Consider the following 22,038-nt stretch of genomic DNA (forward strand, 5'->3'; position numbering starts at 1 on the left):
GACGATAACTGCGAAATTAGAGGATTAACTTGTAAGATAATCGCAGAATACGAAAAAATTAGAAACAGAATGTTTCAAGTGTAAATACTTTTACAAACGTATGCTGTACTAGCGGCCTGCAAAGTTTTCGTGTATAAACTTGGACATAACTTTCCCGTTAATTACACGGCCATCCATAAAACGAATCGAACGCATTCCACGGCGAGAATTTCATTAGCATGTAACGCTGAAAATGCTGGAAAATTGAATGGAGACCGTGTAGCGTGCAGGCTAAATGGCCGCGCGGGAACCGCACAGAGATTAATCACTGCCGTTCAACGCCACGTTCGAATTTTTTACGTTAAACGGCATACGAAAACATACGCGAGCGAATCAGATAGATAGAGAAAGAGCGCGCGCGCGAGAGAGAGAAAGGGAGATAGACGGGGACTTCATAAAACAGTACATAACGCGCTCGTGGCAATATCCATCGGGTTCGCTTAATTAAAGGTGCCATTATAAGGCGTTCTTTCAATCGACCAACGATAAACGTAACCTTTCTCTCGCTCGTATCGACACCCTTTGTCAAAGAAAAATGAAACGCCTCTGTCGTTTAACGCGAAGTAACCGAAGTTGATCCGAAGAAAGGAACGACGAAGAGGAAAGGAGAAGGGAAAGGGGAAGAAGAGGGCAAAGAGAAAACGGACGGAACAGGCGATATCGCCACTGGATTCTCTGGTTGTAGTAAATATATTAACTACCTAATATGTAATCGCAAATTTTACGATTTCGCCTGGCGTAGCCGCGACCAGCCGCTATTATAAATTCAAATAAGTATGCTATAAACTCCAATTATCGTTACTCGCATTTCCGTAGAAATGATCCGCGTAAAATATTTATTATCCCGGACAACAGGAATCGCCGATGCGATCGTAAAGCATCCCAGGGATCTTGTAATCGTTTATATAAACGCACCGAAGAGACGTACGCCGTTTCGACTATTCCACCGGTAGCAATTAAACCCGTCTGTTTTTTCATTTTCGTTACACCGCTGGCTGGGCTCGAAGCTGTGCCTCGTTGCAGCCTGCACGCGTGTAAACGCCCGGTAATTCGTCGATCGGGAATACGTTTAGATAGAGAACACGCGCAGTTACGAGAGAAGATAACCGACCAATTATTATCGTTGTTCCGTATCACGGCACGTATCGGTATTCGAGAGCACCGATGACGCACTTGCGCCACTCTCTCGGATACCAAATTAAAAAGTCCTCTGCTCGTTCGATCGTTAAAATGACGAAAATAGATGTACACAAGGTAGAAAATTATCTAACACGAGTTATAATCCAGGAAGAAGAAACTCCAAGTTGCAGCAAGTGGCTGGTTAAGTAGTTATTCGTGAATTTCCCACCTTTCTAAATACAGCGGCGTAATTAACTGATTTACCGAGGACATACCTCAAAAATCTACGCTAATTGCTAACTTCCATGGGCTGAACATATTAATCTTCTCATACATATAAAATAAAACATACGTATACATGCGTGAACGTACGGGAAATAAACGACGAAGGAAAGCAATGTTTCACCGCCACGAGTACAATACCAATAATACTGTAACAGTACGACAAACAAGATCGACGGTCGGCTCACGGCGAAATGACGATTTCAATGCGCCTTTAATGGCGTTTACTTCGGGTAAAGTTCGCGCGCACCGGCTCAACCGTCGGTTCAGCCGAGGAACAAAAGGGGCCGCGTCCCCTTTATCATCGGGTTAATCAAAACGAAGGAAAGCCCGAGCTTTAAAGCGTGGCAGCTCGCGGGCCGCGGTTAAAAGGAACAATGCGAGAGTCGATTCTCGACTCTCTCTTCGGCCGATGCAACTCGCACCTTTTTCGCGAGCCCATGCGGGTAACACGGGGCTACCCGTATTATTATCTAGCCTCGTCGCTGCACCTGCGCATAAGCGCGTCGTTTTCGTCCGATGTTATTTCGTTTGAGAGCTCCTTCCTTTTTTCGGCTACAGGAAGATTACGCGCCTGCGCGGATCTCAACGCCACCCCGTTCCACGCACCGCCGCGTCGCACCGCCGATCATCGTCGACCGATCCCGTAAATCAGAATTCAATTTTCCACCCTTGTCTCGATACGTCCATCGAATTGATTAACAGGTTAGGAAATCAGAACAGTAGGAAATTATTACGCTCAAGGTCTCGATGGTGCGTTTAATTTATTAAGGGTCCCCCATAAATTTGAAAACAAATGTACAAAGTAAGACATCGTTTTGCTAGTCGATTGTATTGAAAATTGTTGCGCACGAGTCTCTTTTATGGTCGTTAAGACGTTGTTAGGGGGCATATAATTGGATTTGGAGATTTTCAAGTTATTTACGAGCTAAATGTGACAATGCAACAAAGGTAAAGTCGTAAGTTAATTAGGCAGAATATACGATATTTGTACTTCGTAAAGGATACTATAATATTATTGCTAATCATGTTTCAAAATCCTATGTACTAACGATCAGCTTAGAACAGACGGTATATACCTGCTCACCGACAAGTGCACAGAGATTACAATCGTACCGTAATTTATTTTGACCCTTCTTTTCAGGCCTTTTTCTTTCTTTTCTTTTTTTTTCCTTTTCAAATTACCTTTCTCGTGCATTGTTACTTTGCGAATAGATATAAATACTAACAAGATTGAAGATAATTCTCCGTCAAGGTGTAAATAGGCAAAAGCGAGGGTTCTATTTGTTTAGAATTTTTTTCAGGGCAACCGATCCTTGTCATTTATCAATTACGTATATCTAAGGACAAGACACGGGGTGCTTTAGCAATCTATTACGAATCTTTCGAGTTAATCTCCGAATACGAAAGGAAAGTGTAGCTATAACAATGCGATAGCATTTAGAATTTGGTAATTCTTTAGACGATATTAATTCGTATTACGAAACTTTTATAAATCGGTTATTAATTACACTGATACGTATTGAATACCTACACTTACAGAGGGGCCCAACGAGCATCGTAACTCGTGAGCGACGGCCGTCGCGTCGGTACACATTTGTAAGGGACAGGTGTACTTATAGAACACGACCGACATTGCGTTTCACAGAACTTTACTCTTTGTTTGCTAGTATCGATCGGAAACAATTTTTTTGTTGCGACTACCTGGCGAGCCTTTCGTTAAAGGTTAAACGCTCTATCCGCGTAATCAAAATCGTTTAGGCGTTAATTAGCTGAAATTTGGCGAAGAAAAATACGAGTTTCCCAGAAAGCGAACGGCGAGTAAATTAATCGTAACACGTGCGTGATGCCGGAAAACAACTTTGTTACACTCGACGCATAACGAGTATACATAGACGGAGAAAAATTAAAATCTCAGCGTGAACGAGATCTCAAAAAGCAGCCTAACAAGGGAGTAACGTTTAATTACCGGCTGTCGGTCTCACAATGTGTTCGCTTTCACGAAAAAAAAACAAGAACAGAAACGATCGTTCGCCGTGATTAGCAACGATTCTGAAATTGCTGCCTGATAAAGGACCATCATTAGACGAATAATTGAGCTACGATTTTGCAGACAATGGAACAAACCCGTTACCCATACTACCGCCTCTGCATCGCCAACGATAATTATCTGCTATTCGCCGTGGATTTTTCTCGAAAACGTGGCCTGCTACATGCGAAAAGTGCGCGACAATATTCGGGGAGATGTCATCTTGCGTCAAGATCGCGAACGACAACTTTCTATTCTCGGAAACTATTAGCCAACGAGACACCACTGAACACGACTCCTACAGTCAGACCGATACGAGTAAGAAACACCCAGCAATTGCATGAAAAATCTCAGAGCATCGAAGCAAGGCGTATTGGATCGTGGCTTACGACTCACCTGGGACGCCGACGGATACGAGTATCCGAACTGCGCGTATACTGACATCTCGATTGCTTTCGACGATCAGTTCTCTCTATATATGTTTTTTTCTCTCGATGTCTCTTTGGTCGACTAACGGAGAGAATTAGGTCACAACCGCACCTGCACGCACTACTACACTCTCTCACTAAGTCAGTACTACTTTCGGCGACGCGGTGAACGCCACGAATATAGCAACGAATTGAGCAGCGATGGTGAACGATCGCGATATCTCGCGAACGGTGATTGCCATCAGGGTGTTTTTCGGTCGTGATCGAGGAATCCGACTGGCGACCACATGTCGAAACTGGCGTTCCCCGTGGTTTGGTCAGGAAGACAACGTGCCAGCTCGAACCGCCGACGGACACTCGAAGATCCAACAGTTCCGAAAGTGTCCACAGGTGAATCCAGCCGTAGCAGATCGCGAGCGAAGAACGAGGTTATCGCGGCACGATTCGACGTGGTGAAATCCGCACTAGCGAACGCGGGGATGCTGACTCTCGGGGAACGTTCGTTCCTCGCGGGTCGAACGCCGCGCGACACGTCACAACTCCACGGGTCACGTTACCGCGAGAAGGAGATAACAGGAGTAGAAGAACGTTGTCGTATCGTCGCGTCGGGCGATGGGACGGACATTCGGACAGACGACGAAGCGTCACGAGCGATTAGTTATAGAGTTCGTTCGTTCGTTCGGTCCGTCCCCTGCTCTCACAGGGCACTCCAGTCTGCGACTGACTCGCGACTACTCACACCACTTCAGCGCCTTCCACTCCGCTCCGTCCCAGTTCCCCCTCTGGCGAGGAAAACCGAAAGCAACGACTACCCCCACTCTCGTTACGTGGGACGTAGTCCTTACGGAACCGTCCAATCGCGTAGCTTCGTACAACCCTGCGGGCGTGTCACGTGGGATGATACGAGATCCGTGGTTGGCCGAGCGTTTCGCGCGCGGGCGTCCTTTCGAATCGAACGTGCCCACGAGCGCGACGACGCCTTTTGCCCCACCCGCGAGAAACTACCGTGAAACGATCCCGCCGCCGACGTCGCCGTCGCCGCTGCCACCACCGCCGCCACCGCCGCCGCCACCGTTCCCCCGCTAAGGCTCGACAAACGGCCACGGCGGAACAAGGAGAAACGAGTATGTTTACGCGAGTCTACTCTTGTCAACCCGACGGCGAGGGACTTAAATAAATCTGCCGGCCTCTCTCGCACGTTCTCTCTCTCTCTCTCTCTCCACCCAACCCTCTCTACTAGCCAACTCCGTCATCCAACCTATCCACCCGCTCTGTCTTTCCTTATCCTCCGACTAGCCACCTTCTTCCGGCTTATATCGCGCCATTGTCCGGTTCGTGAAATCGCTGAGTACTACGATGCGTCGTGCAGCCTGTTTCCACGCTTCTCGAGCTCGGAAACTTTGTTACAGCTACGTGACACGAACGGCCAAACGTTCGGGTTACAAGGACACCCTGCGAGAGTTTTGCGCGTCGCATTCGCGACAATCGGCCACGCGAGTACGCTTCGGGGAGAGTTGGAGTAACGTCCGTGACGAACAGCCCCGACGTGGAGGAACGATTCCAAGAATTCGGCTGGATCGACGCCGTCTCCAAGCACCTATGGTTTATAAATAAAAAGTGGTGATCGTCGCGTCGAAGGCTCGAAGGCGACGAGTATCGCAGCTGCATGCTTAATGAACTTCGTTAAATTTTTTCGATCGTTCCGTTCCGATCGCAACGATGAGGTGGAAGAAGCGCGGCGAGAAATACGAGACTCGAATGTCTCCAAGATCATCGATCGGAAACATGGTTTGTAGAAACGTAGATAGAACATCTCGGAGAACGCGTATGAATGAAACAATAAAACAATAGAAGGTGTACGAACCGCATTCATTAGATCCTTATCATCGCTTTCGAGCATACTATTACATTTAGGAAACGAGTTTCTTGATTTCGCGTGGATTATTTACTAAACAGCTAGTTTTTTTTTTTCTTTTTTCGAATTTACCGTTGAAATCTCGTTCATTAAATCTTTCCAGCAAAGATTAATGGGCTCGCGCGTTATTATGGGTTACTTTCACGGGAGATACCTACCATCTCCTCTTTGAAATAACCGTAACGTCGGTTATCTCTATTCAATTTCTAGAAATTATTCCTTCCGAAATGCCAGCTATACAATTTCTAAGTTTCTAATAAACCACTATTATTCCGATCTAGCACGATTTGAATCGTGTTGCTCGTCGAAAGGTTTTCTTTCGTAATACGAGCCACTTAAAAGAATCGGGACGTTTTCTCGAACGACAAAGTTGCCCGATCCCGGCAATTATTTCGGGCAGCGCATAAATCTCTCCGCTCTGAATCGAGCCGAATATTCCGAGCGAAACGCGACGTTCGTTCGGCGGAGAGATTTCACGAACTCGGTCCGTCGTCGGAAGGATTAGCCACGGGGATCGTTCGGTTACACTGGCATTTAGAATAATTTCACGGGTTATTAGACAGTAGCCGAGACTGTTACCTGCGAAGAAGTATTTACTCGGCAAATTAGTGTGTCTTAGATTATCGAGTAACATCGGAAGACTCGCCTTTAAAATGGCGCGCGATAATAAGTTTGGAACGGGTGGTGATTTCGTGCGGTCGTGCAAATGGTCGCGTTTTCCTCGCTATCATGCTTGGTCGGTCATGTGTCTTATTCGTGTCAATGCAAGCCACGCGGCGGACGATTTTCCGCGACGTTGCCTCGAGCAATTTGCTAGCCGGCGTGCCACGTACACATTCTGCACGGGGACGCGTGAAGCGTTCCGACAGCCTTCTTCTTGCACGCCAGAAATCGTATCGGCGGTTTATCGCGCGAGAAACGCTCCGTGCACTCGGAAGATTCGCGGCGATTTATAGGGGAACAAAAAAGATGGAAGCGTTCTGTGGAACGATGGAATATCGGAAGAGGAAATATGGAAACGGGAGGAAAAACGCGATACAGCCGAGCGAAGAGTGAAAAAATAGCGGTTGCTATTGAGAACGCAAGATTCAATGCCGCTAATAGGATTAACTGACAGGTCGACGAGGTTCTTAGGAGATAAGGATCCTTCCAAGGACCTTCTAAGGATCTTCCAGTACCTGAGTACCTGTTGGGACCGTTCAAGAGAAAAGAACCAAGAGAGGGGGCCATAGGTTTCTCGAATGATTTATTGCGCTGCGTAAACCTAGTGACCTGCCGATCACGCCCCCTCGACCAACAGTCGCCAGCACAATGTGCTCTTTTTTGGAAAACCTTGTCTCGGTCTGCGACTCGTCTCGTGCCACGACTTTCCCTTATTGTGACAGAGTCATTGTGACCCGTCAAAACCACAATAATAACCCGTTTAATCCTGTTTCACCTTCGTTGGAACGTACACTTTTGTTTACCGTTTCGGCGGTAAACGAAGCCTCGCCCGGTCCATGTCTTCTTGTTTGCGCGGCAAATATTTTGCCGCCTTCGTCGGGACGCGAGGAAGCTTCGAAGCTTCTACCGACGATCGTCGGAGAATACGAGGCTTTCGTATAACGAAACTTCGTCGAAATGAAGTTGTCGCGATTTCTAAGTAGAAATTGTAGGGAGCGCATGAAAGACGAACAAAGCAATCCGCGTGAAACACCGATAGTTACTTTACGTACGAATCGGTACTTAGGTTAAAATAAGCTTTAGTCCTGGCCATTAATCTTTGGCGTTTAATTGCACGAAATTTTATCACCGATCGATCGTACCTTATACGCGTAGCAGCGCGATGGTGGCCACCAGAACGAGAAGGCATCGATATTTTATAGCAGCTCGAACAGCGCCGTTCGCGATCGTACATCGGCGAGTGCTTCTGTTAAGTAACGCTTAAATATCCCGCTGCGTAGTTAACGCCGCTTAAAGACGCATTGTAAATCTCGACGCGGGGAGTAACCGGGGGCCAGTTGCAGCGTCGTTTCATGTTTACAGCCGTCAAGTTTTTCAAATGTGATAAGGCTTTTCAGTGGAAGGTAGGCGAGGGTAACGTGGCGAGTCCTATCTCCCTGGCCAGTGTGTCCACTACTTGTTTGCAGGTCGAGTAAAAGTTAAACGGCCGTGTCGGGGCAGGCTGTCTCTAGCGATAAGACCGCTTAATAAGGCAGCAAACCATCCACCTTCTTTACTACTCGTTCATCTCACCCGTCCCTCCTTCACCTCTTTCTTTGTTTCACCCTCGACCCAGTTAGCTAAGGCCTTCTCCTCTCTCTTATCTTTCTTTCCATTGCCAGGTTTCTTGTAATTCGTTACTCTCCCTTGCGAGAACGTTCGTTCGGGCCCCGGCCTTAACGAGGGAAAGATTTCAACTACCTAATTCAAGGTGAAACGCAAGGGAAATCGAGAAACACGGGAACCTGTGTAGCCCGTAAACTGTCCTGCTAACCAAGGAATTATACGGAGCTCTCGCAGCAAGCTCGTGCTTCCTCGTCAAACTCGTTCGAAAGGCTAACCAAGATTTCTTCTCGATTCGGTAGAATTTCAAAGCAGCGGACGGTATACTCTCGAGCGTCTGTCCGTCTTTGATCGCTACGACGATTCAAGAACAAGAATTCCCAAAGATTTCAAAGACCAAGGTTTATGAAATGTGTTGGTTCGACCCATCGTGTATCGTCGGCTAGGTTTCTCTAGCCCGGTGCCGCAATCACAAAGGTGGGTCGAATCCGAACGCCGTAAAACGGTGCGATATTCACACCGTAGGATAAAACAAAAGGCTGCTGCGGGTATCCGAAGGTGGACGGTAAAAATCGAAAGAGGGGAGCTAATAAGGGAGGTCCAGACTGCCCTGGCGCCTTTGGTGCACCTTCGAGGGGCACTGCAGTTTTATTGGCCGGTGTGTCCTTGTTCCTCGTCGTCGTCCTCCTCCTCCTCCTTTTCTTCTTCTTCTTCTTCTTCTTCTTTCTCCTCCTTCTCCTCCTCTCTTTCCTCTCTCTGTACTGCTCCTCTGCGGCGACTTCGTCTTCCTCCACGGCACTCGGTATGGCCGACCAGTATGTTGCCGTAAAAAAGCCGGTCTCCCCTTGTCTGTCCTCCTCCTCTCACCTTCCCCGTCCTCCTGTACAGTGGAACGACGAACGAACGAACGACCAACGAAATGTCAACCGTAAACCTCGCGAGGCAACACTAATTAACCCGACCGAAATAAACTGCGCCGTTCAGCGGCGCTCTCTTGCCTTCTCGTTCACCCTGGCCCTTTTCTCCTTCCTTCCTTCCTCTGCCCTGACCGGGCTTTATACCGCGCGCCTAGCGCAACCTCAAAAAGAATCTCGAAGCATTCGCAACCGAACGCCGCGTCGCTTAGAATTCGAACGGAAGAATTTTCACCGACCTTGTTTTTCACCCTGTGCTGGTGCGCCGTGGAAAAAATTCGAGGGGTAGAATAGCCAGCGATCCTCCCGTACATTCTACAAGACGGACATTAAGGACGTAACGATCGATTCTTTCGAGTTACAAGGCGTGTTACGGTCGAAGGCAACGTAGATTTCAAAGAGCGGAACTAGCACACGATTCGAACTTCCTCGATGTATTCTCGATGGACGAAGAGAAACGGGGTGAGAGGAGAAGAGAAACGAGCGTTCGGTTCGGAGGAAATAAATCCAGGCTTTTTCTCTCGGCGTACGACCAGGAACTGGCGTTTTCGGTCAAAATGCTTCTCCCTTCTTCTCTTTTTCTCTCCGCTGGCTTCTCTCCGTAGATCTTGGCCGAAACAGTCGAAACCGCGGGGTTTCGCCTATACCGCCTGCTGCCACGCATTTCCATTTTACCCCCCAGACGAGGGGCGTCGTGATAGCTCCTTATACTTTATGCGGAGACACCTACATCGACGCCCACATCTCCGAACTTTATTTATAAACAAAGAGGACAGTCGATACCTCCGGAGATTGCGGAGACATCTCCCTCCGGTGTCTTCTCTAGCTGGTAGGAAACGATTTCCTAGAAGCAGCTTCTCGAGAAGCACGGTCGTCGCTCGAAAAATAGTCAACTCAGCCATTCAGCTTCACCTCCACCAGACTCGATGAAGGATCGATCGACCCTCCAGCCGGGAACAATTTTTCTTTCTGCTAATTAGTCGTATACGCGACAGTATTTCAATCGAGTGGAAATGTTTCGAGCGTCACGAATGTTGCGTAGTTTAGGTATATAAACCGTTCAGAGGTTACACCGATTGACTCTGTAATAAATTGGAAGAGTAGACAAGCAACAGCCGTATAAATATTACTTGTCAAAATTTCCCTCGAAATTTACGATTGTGTAATACTTCTTTGCGACCAGCAGCATCCTTATGGATGTGAATAATTCGTATTCTGAGACTGATCGAATAATTAAATTGAGAGTCTATGGAAAGCGAAATTGATCAGTGTGGTTTCTATGAGACTCAAATAGCTAACAAGGAGAGGCTACGTTTTTCAGGAAACCAGCCAGCAAACCAACCAGTATGGACACATTTAGATGTTGTACAATCAGAAAAATCACGTCGAGTAAGCATCTCTTACACTTGGAAGAAACTTTCTTTCACGTGGATATTGCACAAACGGTGAAGATATACAGGGTGGTTGGTAACTGGTGGTACAAGCGGAAAAGGGGTGATTCTACGCGAAAAAAGAAGTCGAAAATATAGAATAAAAAATTTTTTTTTTTAATTTTTCCATCGAGACAACGATCTACAGTGAGATCCGTTATAACGAGACGCGATAAAGTGCACGCGTACCGAGCGAAAGTTCAAAGTCGATTTTCTCGAAAACAAAGCCTCAAACGGAAAATTTTTATTCTATATTTTCGACTTTTTTTTCGCGTAGAATCGCCCCATTTCCGCTTGTATCACCAGTTACCAACCACCCTGTATATTACGATGTTTTTAATACAAAACGCGGAATTATAACAAAAAGTTGGAAATACTCTATTCGAGTTGTCGATCGATAAACCGACGTGCGAGCAATTAAATGATTTTGCAACGAGCTGGCTTTGCTATCCGCCGTTTCATCGGGGCTCCGCTCCGTTTCAATTCCGTTGGAAGAACAAACGCGTCGATGTTTTCGTAACAAAAGCGGCGCGATTCCGTTGGTTGGTCTGACGCAACGCGAAAATATTGTCCGACTGTGTCGACTAATTGCCGGGTTGCTTTCATAACTGCACGTTTTACAAATATGCGTGCACACACGGCCCTCCTTCCTCCGTTCACGATCCCGTCTCGTGTTCATTGTGCCACGAGACTCGCGATACGCACGCTACCGTTCTTCGAACACTCGCGTGAAACGACTGCAACGATTCTAGCGTGCGCAGAAAACGCGAGAACGGGAAACAGAGACAGCGAAGAATAGGCGAGGAGGATGATTGTAAAAAATAAAGAGCAACGCTAACGAAGCATATGTTTCAACGATATCGCGATCACCGCCTCATCACTGTCCTATTATAAATTATTTGTAACGATTAGCGATATTGTGACTCCGACGCTGTTATATTATACGACTATTCGACGATCGATATCTGGGAAAGTGACGGGAAAAGCTGAAGAGTGTTGTTATTGCGGTTGATGTGTTTGATTATTCTTCGTTGGGGGGCTGAAAGAACGTATAGGGTGACACGACGTTCGTTGTTCATTATCGAAGATTGGATACAACAGATTTTGGATATCGTGTCCTTTATACGAATAAGACGATGGCGCGTCAATGTGATTTTTGTAAGTTATCTTTTTTTGCGCTTGGACAGGACTTGGTGCACGGATCCTGTCGCTTGCCGAAGGAGCGCGATTTATCCCTCGGTAACAGAAAAACTATACGTACATGGTATACACGATATACAAGAGTCAGAAACTTCGCACCACAGTTTCAAAGATTTTTCCACTTCGTATAACTGCACTTGGTTTCCTCTGAGTCTAGGTCGTTTGAAGATCGCCAGAGCTGAAATTCTACAGGATACATGCAGAGAACCGCATCCTGGAGTTGGAGTATGGGCAATCGACGACAGGTTACGCGAAGCACGACACGAATAGCAGTTTCTCTGTTGGCCGTCAGCGAACGGTCGTTTTCTATCTACGATCAGGTGCAAAGCGTCGCATGAGCAGCGAGCACCACGATGTTACGTGCCCATAGAAAATGAATAGGTAATTATAACGCATCCATAATGCAGAGAGACAAGGTCGTGCGGTTGGACTGGAGAGACTCGGTTCTCGGAAAGGGCGCTCGCGAGTCGGCAACCTACGCGAGACCGGAGAGTCAAATCGCGGCCCTCGTTGAAATTCATTCGCGGCTTTCGTCTTTTTGCCTGGCAAGCCTCCTTATCTCTGCCTCTTGTTTCACAGCCACTTCGCCCCAGGGTCGTATCTCAACGGAGAAACTCGAAGATCGCACCGGGCTTTTATAATTGGACTTTATTAGCCGTTCCGCTGATTAGAATCGCTGAACGTGTTTTTCAAACCGTCGAAAGATAATTTGTTCTTTTTGAAGGTGTCGACTCTACACGAAGATCCGTGTAGTTAATTAATCATTCGTTAGCAGATTCGTAATTACTTATTATATCAATAAGGCATTTTTTTATTCCCGGGTAAATCGTTTCTGTCTCGCAGCGAGTGAAAACTCGAAGAATTCCAACATCTTAATTATCCTTCAACGTTTGTAGGTAGTCCGACTATTATAAAAACCGACAAGCTTTTTCTACTCCGCGGAACGTTACAAGTAAGTATACACGAGCGAGGGTTACCGGAATTCTATCGCCGCTAATGCAACACGAGGAGTGGCGCTAAACTTTGCGGTACAAACATGAAATCGTTAAGTCGAGCCACGGATTTTTCCTCGCGGTACTTTAATACCGCGCGAGTATATTTTTCATGCAGCCAGCCATCCAACATCCAAGCTCGTGATTTACGTTGATAGGCGAACAGAGCCTAGAATTTTCCCTTTCCTTGATACCGAAGTTCTTTATCGGCTGCATAAGTGGTGCTAATTATAGTTATTACAATTAAGACCGGTGTTCGTGGCCGTAGCGAGGTTCTTATAACGGTGACCCGCGTCTTGCTCGTTGTAAACAGACTGAGGTAGGTGGACAGGGGTGAGGGGTAATGCTTGCAGATAAAACGACCCGATATCCCGCCCTGTGAGAAAATATCTGGCGGCCATCAACAGGTAATTTCGAAATGAACGAATCCCACCGACAATCGTACCGCGTCATGCGATCCACCGACATTTTCGTTCTCTGGTCTGTTTGCGCTACGATTCCCATCGGTCTTTCCACCAGAGAACTCTTATCGAATTACGCCAATGCGCGTTGCTTTCGTCCATCGTGATATGGTCTCTCGATTTCACCTTTCGAGATGGACGACACGATTATTTTTACCGTGGACGTCGTACCGTTTGTGTATCGTCGGACCATATTCTGCGTTTTAATAGACCAATACACAGCGACGACAATTATAGTATACAGTGTGTATGCGAATAGACGATACGATATGAAAATATGCAACGAATGAATACCGACTTTTATAATTGCAGTTTTACGTTGATTTTCTATCTTTAGGCCACGAATGCTTCCCTTATTTTCTGCTACGTTAGGGTATAACGATTTTCCATGGATCGCACGAAGGGTTCGCGTGGTTCGCAACGAGCATGTGCCACACTGTAGAAGCGAGCGTACAGAAACGCGGCCTGGCCGCGTCGCCGCGAGGATAATGATCGACGGAAGTTTTCGTGCTAAAATATGCAGATCCAGCTGAAATTACCGGACGAGTAGCGCCTACTCGAGCGACCGCTAGCCAATACCGGCAATGTGCATCGTGTGCGTTTCGTTACACGAAACGACACGCGTACCTGTGCGTGTCGACGCGAACTCGAAATGCGAAGCGACGGCGCGGCGGTACGCTTCGCGATTCCTGGTCGACTGTTATCTTCGTGATTATTACTGTGTATAGACGGCCGTGTTAATCCTACTTACTCTACTGCCTTACAATTACGAGTTAGAAAAATCCGATGAATTCCAAAGAACGAGGAGCGATTACCGGCTCGACTCTACGGTGCAACTGCGCTAAAGCCTCGAAGACGGACGTGTATTCGTTTAAACTGAAATTAAAGTCATCTTGTTCAATGTAAATATTACATGGAAACGATCTTAAAGAATTCGAGGAAACAAATGGAAAATTTCGTTCCAACGAAACGAATACTTCCGTTACCATAACAGAAGCTGCATAATTGAAACGTACCTACTTATTCGTCTTGTTATTTGTACGTCTGTGAATAGCCGGTATGCGGTCCGTAAGTGAAAATCGTCGGAGGGGAACAGCATCGAAGTCGAGGCTAACGTAACGTTCGGGTCACAGGAACTAATTAACTTCTTTACAAGGAACGACCATTACGTTCAACTGCGTTGAAACGATCTTGTCCGATGGAAGGAAATCGCGGAGATGTCACCGTTGTAACAATCGGAATCGTTAAACCGGTACCCGAGAATGTCCTCGTCGACCGACGGAAGACCGGAAGTGACGTCATTATGGAAAATTCAGTGAATCACGTTAATACCGCCGCGATCGAATGCGCGGGATTTTTCTCGCGCCGCGTTTCACTTACTTATTCAGGTGCACGGAGCAATATTTCACCGGTCCCCGATCCGCGTAACCTCCGCGGTTATTAATCGTGGCAACATTAATAATCAGCTGCGCGGCGATAACTTAGGTTAAGCAGGGAGTTACGGTCTCCTGCTACCAGCCAGGCCTCCGTTTCCGCGTACATATCCGCCGATCGTTCGCGGACCGATATCATATATAATACGGATAGATGACATTTCTTCCACCGATATATCATGCGTACCGATTTTTCGAAACTCTTCCCCACTTTCCTCTTCCTTCTCGAGGTCGCCGGGGTTAAGACTCGCGTGCAACAACCGGAAACCGTTTCGCGATTCTTTTTCTGCTGCTCGGATCGTGATTAATGGCGTACGTCGGGATGAAAAGGTAAAAATCATTTTTATCGAAGAGTACTTTGCGACTTTGCGCAGTGATTTATGTTTTGGCAACAACGAATCGACGGTAACAGTTTAATTGTTCGAAGTAAGTAGTATCGGTTATGCTCGAGTATTAACATGTGGTAGAAGGAAATACGTGGCGTTCGTATTTTGACACGCGTAATACGAATATCCATCCGTGCGTCAAAATCATGTCCGAAACTCGACGTTTCGCCGTTACATTCAGGATACATCGTCTAATAACTCTGGTCGCAGAAAGTTAAAGCACAATAATAGACGAAAAAGCTCGTGTCTGGCAACGAGAACGCTAAAAACCACCGAATGAAATCTCGTTTCAAACCAGCCCTCGAAACTAGTTTGACAGAGAGCGGGCTGAAATACATATCTGCTGCATATTCATGGCAGTTGTACTCGTGTCAGGAAGATTTTTCGAGAACAAAAAATCCAGACCGATCGAACCATTTTTATTTTAATATACAACTATATCCACCATAGTGGCGATACGCTATTGTTATATAACAAATGAATTGAAATATTCAACGAGGAAACAAGGGATGAAAGGTGGGCATGGTCGATGCTCGAGGACGAAAGAAGCGATTGAAAGAGGAGCACGGTGGTGCCGGCCATAACCGAGCACGTTTTATGCGCGTATAAACGTACGTGTAACGACGGAACGAGAGTACACACGCGCCGCCTACTCTAACCTGTTAACAAATATCCAAGGCGGGCGGTTAACATGCGTTTACGATAATTTATCGCGGCGACGTAGCCGGGGCAGGCATTATGTTCGGTACCGGGTACACGCGTACGCGCGTTGATACCGGGTCACCGTGAAGAATCGAAAAGAAGTGCACCGGTTTCGTTCCTCTTGTTCGATCGACCGTGCGGGCCCTTCGGATCGAGAACCTTGCGATTTTACCGTTTACTTTACGAGCGTTATTAATCTCGCGAAGCATACTGGCACATATGCGTAGTACGTCTAGTCTTTCTTTAATCGAAGATCTCAAAGATACGTTAAATATTGTGGAATATTATCGAGTACCTATATGAAATTCTTTCATAAATAATTAACTTCGATATTTAATAGTCGCACGAGCGTAGATTACTTTCTTTCAGAAAGATAAGAAGAAATTACTTTCCGTTCTTACTTTAATAAATTTACCTTGGGGGATTAATCTGCTGTAATAATTTTGCAGTGGTACAAATTCAATCCAAATTTGCCCTGTTTTCTTTTAAACATTGATCGCGCGCATATATCTACGCGATTAACTCAAGACCCGGATCTCATTTGTCCTCCCATAGTTGTCATTATTCGTTCTTACATTATACGAAGTATAAAACCATCTTTCCTGCTCGATGCATGATCGAACCACTTTCAGCTCGTGTCAACGGAATATATTATCGAACCGTTATCGGTTAACGTAGCGAGGCGAAGCATCGCCGACAGCAGGCATTAAGCAATATTAATTTATCAGCGAGAGCAATAATTACTGCTGGCTGGCGGTCGATTTAGGAGCGATGGCAACTACGGCGACAACGATGGCGACGACAAAGACGAAGACGACGACCACTCGATGGAGAAAAGCAATACAAATTATCCAGCGGTGAGAGAGAACTCGCCGGTCTGGGTACCCTTTCCTTTCCTGTCTTTTTTGGTATGGTCGCGCGATCGAACTTCGCGACGAGCCGAGAATCATGATGGATCGGGCCAGCAGCTTTTATCAATCGTTTAAGCGCGATCGTGCCTCGATTGTCGAGGAGCGCCGCTCGATTTCGCAACGTGGCCGTCGATATTCTTTGTCAATGGGATAGCTTGAAACGTTCCCAGAGTTGGTTCGCGACGATCATCGATCACTAGAAGCGGGCTCGACGTAGTGCGTGATCGAAATCGCTACGACGCGCTTATGCGCGCTCGAGGACGCTAGCCGGCAGCTTTGTCCGATGGATCCTTTTTCTACTTGGATCGTTGACTAAAAAGAAAAGCTACGTCGCCAGAGAGAGGATAAAAGTGGAAAAAGAGGAACGCGCTATCCAGTGGAAATCACCTCTATTTATAGGAGAATCCACGGTGGACGCTCGTGGCGTCCAGATGCTCGCGTCCAGATAAGCTCCCTTATGCGAACCTTATGAATTCACGCCCTGAGAGATAACGCGGGGGATATAATTAACCTGCGATAAAAGCAAGCAATAACCGCCGGCGTATTTCATTGACACGCGTTTATTTCACGGCGAAATCATCGAGCGCGCTGTGCCGCGTCCCGTCTATATATTCCCGACGAGAAATCGCCTGTACCGCAAAGCGAACGGAGAAACCAGGGAAAGAGCGAGTAAGGGGGTGAGAGGGGAGGCCACGTACTCGAATATCGGAACACCCTGTACACATTAAGCGAGCGAGATACGGGGGCCTTTAGCAGGCGAACGGGAATAATAATTTCAAGTGCTCCTCGCGGAGATAGATACGAGCACGAGAATCAAGAGGAAGAGAGAGACAGAGGAGAGAGAGAGAGAGAGAGAGAGAGAGGAGGCAGCGATGCCGTGGCAGAAGCAAAGCGACCAAAGCAGTACGGGGAAACAGCGAGAAGGTTTAAGTGAGAGAGATAGAGATAGATAGATAGAGAGAGAGAGAGAGAGAGAGAGACAAGTCGAGATATACGTTACAGGTGAGAGCGCGAGTATCGCGTGCTGCAAACGAGCCGGCAGCTGCCCGCTTCTGGCTACATGGTCCCAGCTATTAATATGCGACTGACCGAGTGGGACCGATGCTTTCGTTGTTAGACCGAACCATCCTATTACGTCACGTCAATCGAGCACACAGCTACGCGAACACCCTTTGATTTTCAAGCACCCTTTGTAATCGGCCGTTCTAACGCTCTCTGCTAGTTACCGCTGCTGGCGACTTTCCTTCGTCGTGCTACATACCGTGCTACGCTGCTTATCGAACCGGTAGCATGGCAAAAATCTGCGCATATCGTCCGACCAAGCGTCTCTACTTATCGCCATTATCCATTCCGTCCAAGAAAGATTGTTCCACGATTCTGAACTACTATCTTCACCGAAGAAAACGTTTTTTAAAACTTCTTATTATCGAGGTGGTCGCGTGATTCCTCGCGCAGGTGCGATCGTTCTGAAAAGATACTCCTTTGATTGACGGATGGACGTGTTCTTGGGGTCAAGACACGTATTTCGCAGTCCATTATGCAACTATATTGCTCCGAGACATCGAATCAAGATGCATATACGGGAGATGCGAGCAATCTCGACAAACCGTAAATCTGAAGAAACCCGGAAGGAAAGAAGCAATTGACAAGCTGTCCGCTCGTCAATCGAGGTACGGCAATTTCGAGAGGGCGAACAAGAGATTCCGTGCGTCCTTACGCGCACCGCGGCTGATACTTGCGCGTGTAAAAGGCTGGCCCGCCTCCGGGCGAATATGTGTTTGATTTACACCGCGTCGCAAAGCTGCCGATACACTTCGTCGAGGCGAGGGCATTAAGAGGGCCCGGTGTTCGATCCCGTCATTACGGTTTCTTAAGAAAGGGTGCTTTTTCATTGGACAGGCTCGACCGCCGGCAGAGAACAAGGCCCGCTCGTCTCAAGACACCGCGATACACCTTCATCCCATGCCAAGAAGGCGTTTTAACACGAGCTTCGTTCGAGTTTTTAATGGAATTGACAGCGGCTCGCGGCGGTCTTGCTTTTTCCCCTCGAAATAATGCCTCGTTTGCAAGGTCGGTCCATTTCGCACGTCGTCCATTGGTACACGCGTGTTTTCCACGAAGTTCTTTTAGGTACGAGGATATTCAAGATGTACAAAACAGTGGTATACGATTCGAGTACAATTCACTTTCCGAACGATGCCTCGTCATTCGACGCAGAAGTCGTGGAGCTGGTAATCACAGACCGTCGATACGTCGATAGTAGTATAAGGCCGTGCAAGACGGACGCGCACGGTCGAGAACTCGACGGAATGGAAGACGCTGTAATTATCAACACCGTTCACAGAAAACGAGAATGGTAATAACGACTCGTTACTGGTTTCGCAATTACCTTCGCCTGAAATTTCCAAAACCGTTCATCATACGAAGAGAGATAACGTTTAACAAAGAAGTACCGAGCTCCGCTCGTTCCAGTTCACGTTCCATCAATGAACCGAGGGGCCCGACGATATGCATAAAAATTACGTTAAGTAGATGCGGCTCGATAAGGGTCGGCATGTAAACGCGTAAGAAGCTCCTTTATCGGGTGAAAAGGATCCGGACAGGTGGTGGTTCCGTCGAGGGTGCGGGCACCGAGGGAAAAAGAAACGAGTAAGCCGAATTAAAGGAACGACTTGTTGGTTAGTCGACTCTATCCTCTCGGTTTTTCTCTCACGAACAGGCAGGAGGCGGGGAGGCGAGACGAGGCGAAAAGAGGTTGAAAGGAGGGTGGCGGAGGCGACGGTGGCTGAATTCCGGGCAATCTGTTTTCAGCGCGGGATAACTTCGCGTCCCTTCTTCGTTTCAACCCCGTGCCGTCTCTCCTCCGCTTTTGCTCGTTCCCCTTTTCGGTTAGCTAGACTGCAACCGCGGCTCGGTAACCACCCACCGACGCTATCGCCGTCGCTGTCGGGCGTAAAAAGCACATCCGAATTGAATCATTGCTGAATAAGCGGGAAAGTGGCTGGCTGGGAGGAAGGAAGGAAACCGAGGAGCGACTAACCCCCACGAACGAGGGTCGTTTTCCATCCGGCTCATTGGTACACCTCCTCTGTCATGTCGATCGTTCTGTCCTGCTCCCTCTATACCCTTGCTTTTTCTCCGGCCGGGTTCTCTGTTCCTCGAAGTCGATAAAGTTAGGGCGCTTCGATCCGGAAGCCTTTAGAAATCATAAAGAGCTTTAGAGATTTGGAATACGGCTTTAAGTTCGAGTCGTATAGAAACGAGTACGCACGAAACGAGCACCTAGTTCCAGTATTTTCGATATTTACGAAAACACTCTACAGCGTTGTCTAATTTAACCGGAGAGTTGTCTAGAAACATCGATGGAAAGTGACGTCGCGATTTCCCCGATGGTTAAAGGACTTTTACACGCGGTCGTTAACAGGACGCTGTAATCTCGCGCGAGAGCGATACTACACCCTCGAGTGACGTTTTGTGGAAGATTCAGGGCGCAGGAAAATTGGCTAGCACCGACATACATTCGTTGCGTCGAAGGCGAAGCCGAAGGGGGCTGGACCGCAAACTGTTGCGTGAAAATAGCAAAGGGCCGTACGTTGCGTCTGTCGCTTAATAAAGCGGCGACGAAGCGAAGCGGTGGCAACGAGACCGTGTACACCGCTAGGCTGGAATAAAGGCGGAGTTGCTGCTCTCTTGTATCCCGTACGCTATACTCCCACTTTGGATCTAGGCCCGCGTTGACGCGCGTCAAGATAAACTCACCCTCGTGACGGAGCATGCGGCAGCGGGCTACCGAGGGTCGTTCAATTAGAGCGGAAGCCCCTTTTCGCCGAGAGGCAGCTCGCCGTTTACGGCGAGGGTCGAAAACTTTTCAAGCAACGGGACACGACGAGGCAGGAAAAGAGGAAGGGGTGAGAGCGGCGGCGGTGGTGCTCTTCTCTCTGGGAACGCCAGAAGTCAAAGGGAAAGAGCGGAGAGGAGAGAGAAAGAAAAAAGGAAGCGGAGACACGAAGGGGAGAAAGCGCGCTTGTCGGAAAATGGAGAGGCTGCCTCGGGACTCGCTGTGCGTGATACACGACCGGCCGCAACGACACAGAAAAGATTTTTACTGCTCGCCGGAGAGATTGAACGACGCTCGTCGCTGTTGCGTGTCACGGCTCGCAGACGGTATTCTTGCGCCTGCTGCTTTTTGTCTATGACGCTTAAACGAAGTACCACGATCGTCCCCCGATCCTCCGATCGAGCGTCATACATTGGTCTCCATGAGTACAAAGACACGGCGTTTTCCATCTTGAAGATCCCATTCGCGATGGTTCGCGAAGCGTTCAGCGTTTCCCGGATGCAATCTTTTTTAGCAACAAGTGGTCGATGTACTTCTTTAACTGTACGTACCGAAGCTTCGATCGACTATTTCCCGCGGTGAGACTCGCTCTTAATGGCACGGAACCGAAGATCGTAGTTCCGACAGGGTCGGTATTATTTCAGCGACGAGCTGGATGCGCTCGAAAGCTACTAGCGAGAACGTCGGCGTAGAAGCGTAACCACGGGGTTCCGGCGACCGTGGAACCGGTGAACGCGTTGCACGTGTCCACTCGATACGGGATGCACGTGTCGCGTGTTTTCACTCGAAGAAAGCTTTCATTCAGCGGCTCGATGGTAGGAACGCGGATCGTAGTCGAACGAAGAGGGTGAGCCGAGGGGCGGGAAGCAGGAAGGGCGACAAGTGGCTGAACGACAAGTGCGTATCCTGCGTGCGTCGAGAAGCACGCGGAATATCGGGGTATTACAGGGTGCACGCCGTGTGAACGTCGCAACGAGCGTTCGGTTCGGGAAAAGGAGATATCATCGAGCGGAACGCTCGATGGAGCGTCCCGTCTAGCGACATCTTTCCCCTCTTCGGAGCGCCATGGGAGCTCTCTGCGTGGGACGTTTAGATTGTGGGAAGATGGTATCGCGCCTGTACGAAATTTAGTGCCGGTAGAGGGAGAGAGAGGCGATGTATCGTATCGTTTCGTGCATCTCTCGCGATGCCCGATAATTCCAGCCCGATTTGGAGAAGATTGATGCCGAAGGTGTGTACCGTGTAATGTTTTCCCCTTTTTCCTTTTTTCCGTCGAAGAGAAACGCGCTCGAATAAAAGCGGTTGATTAACTGCGCTCATATTTCATCGGCGTCGTTGTAATTATGCGCATTCGTGCGGGCCACTTTCTTCGGAAGAGAGACGGGGTCGCAGCCTCGCGCGGTAGATTTTTCTATCCACGAAAGCGATATAAAGGGATTTATGTCCGTTTTTGCGAAAATACCGAACATCGCTGCGAAACGATTCTTTCCGAGCCCTGATTCACGCGCCTCGGTTTTAACCGCGACAGTAAATTCGGCTGTAAACGGCTAAATCTGGTTCGGACGCGTTGTAAAGCAGACCGCAAGCCGCAGCAACCACTTACCGCGCGAATATTAAATCTCTAAATCGTAAAGCGCACCATTACGCTGTCGTCCATTCAGCAGTTCGAACAGACAATAGCGCAGGCTGAGACA

The 22,038-nt window shown here is 47.9% G+C and overlaps 1 protein-coding gene across 1 annotated transcript in view; it reads right to left on the reverse strand.

Moving 5' to 3' along the window:
* The window catches only part of LOC138190211 (homeobox protein caupolican), a 54,801-nt gene extending 50,180 nt beyond the window's left edge, over positions 1 to 4,621 (reverse strand). The window contains exon 1 of the mRNA XM_069132845.1: positions 3,866 to 4,621. Coding sequence (XP_068988946.1) covers positions 3,866 to 3,913 — 48 coding nt within the window. The 5' untranslated portion in view covers positions 3,914 to 4,621. The remainder of the gene's footprint in view (positions 1 to 3,865) is intronic.
* Positions 4,622 to 22,038: the final 17,417 nt, after the last annotated feature.

Source organism: Bombus flavifrons, chromosome 1 (genome assembly GCF_040668555.2).
Source record: "Bombus flavifrons isolate JBK064 chromosome 1, iyBomFlav1_principal, whole genome shotgun sequence".
NCBI classification, from domain to species: Eukaryota; Metazoa; Arthropoda; class Insecta; order Hymenoptera; family Apidae; genus Bombus; species Bombus flavifrons.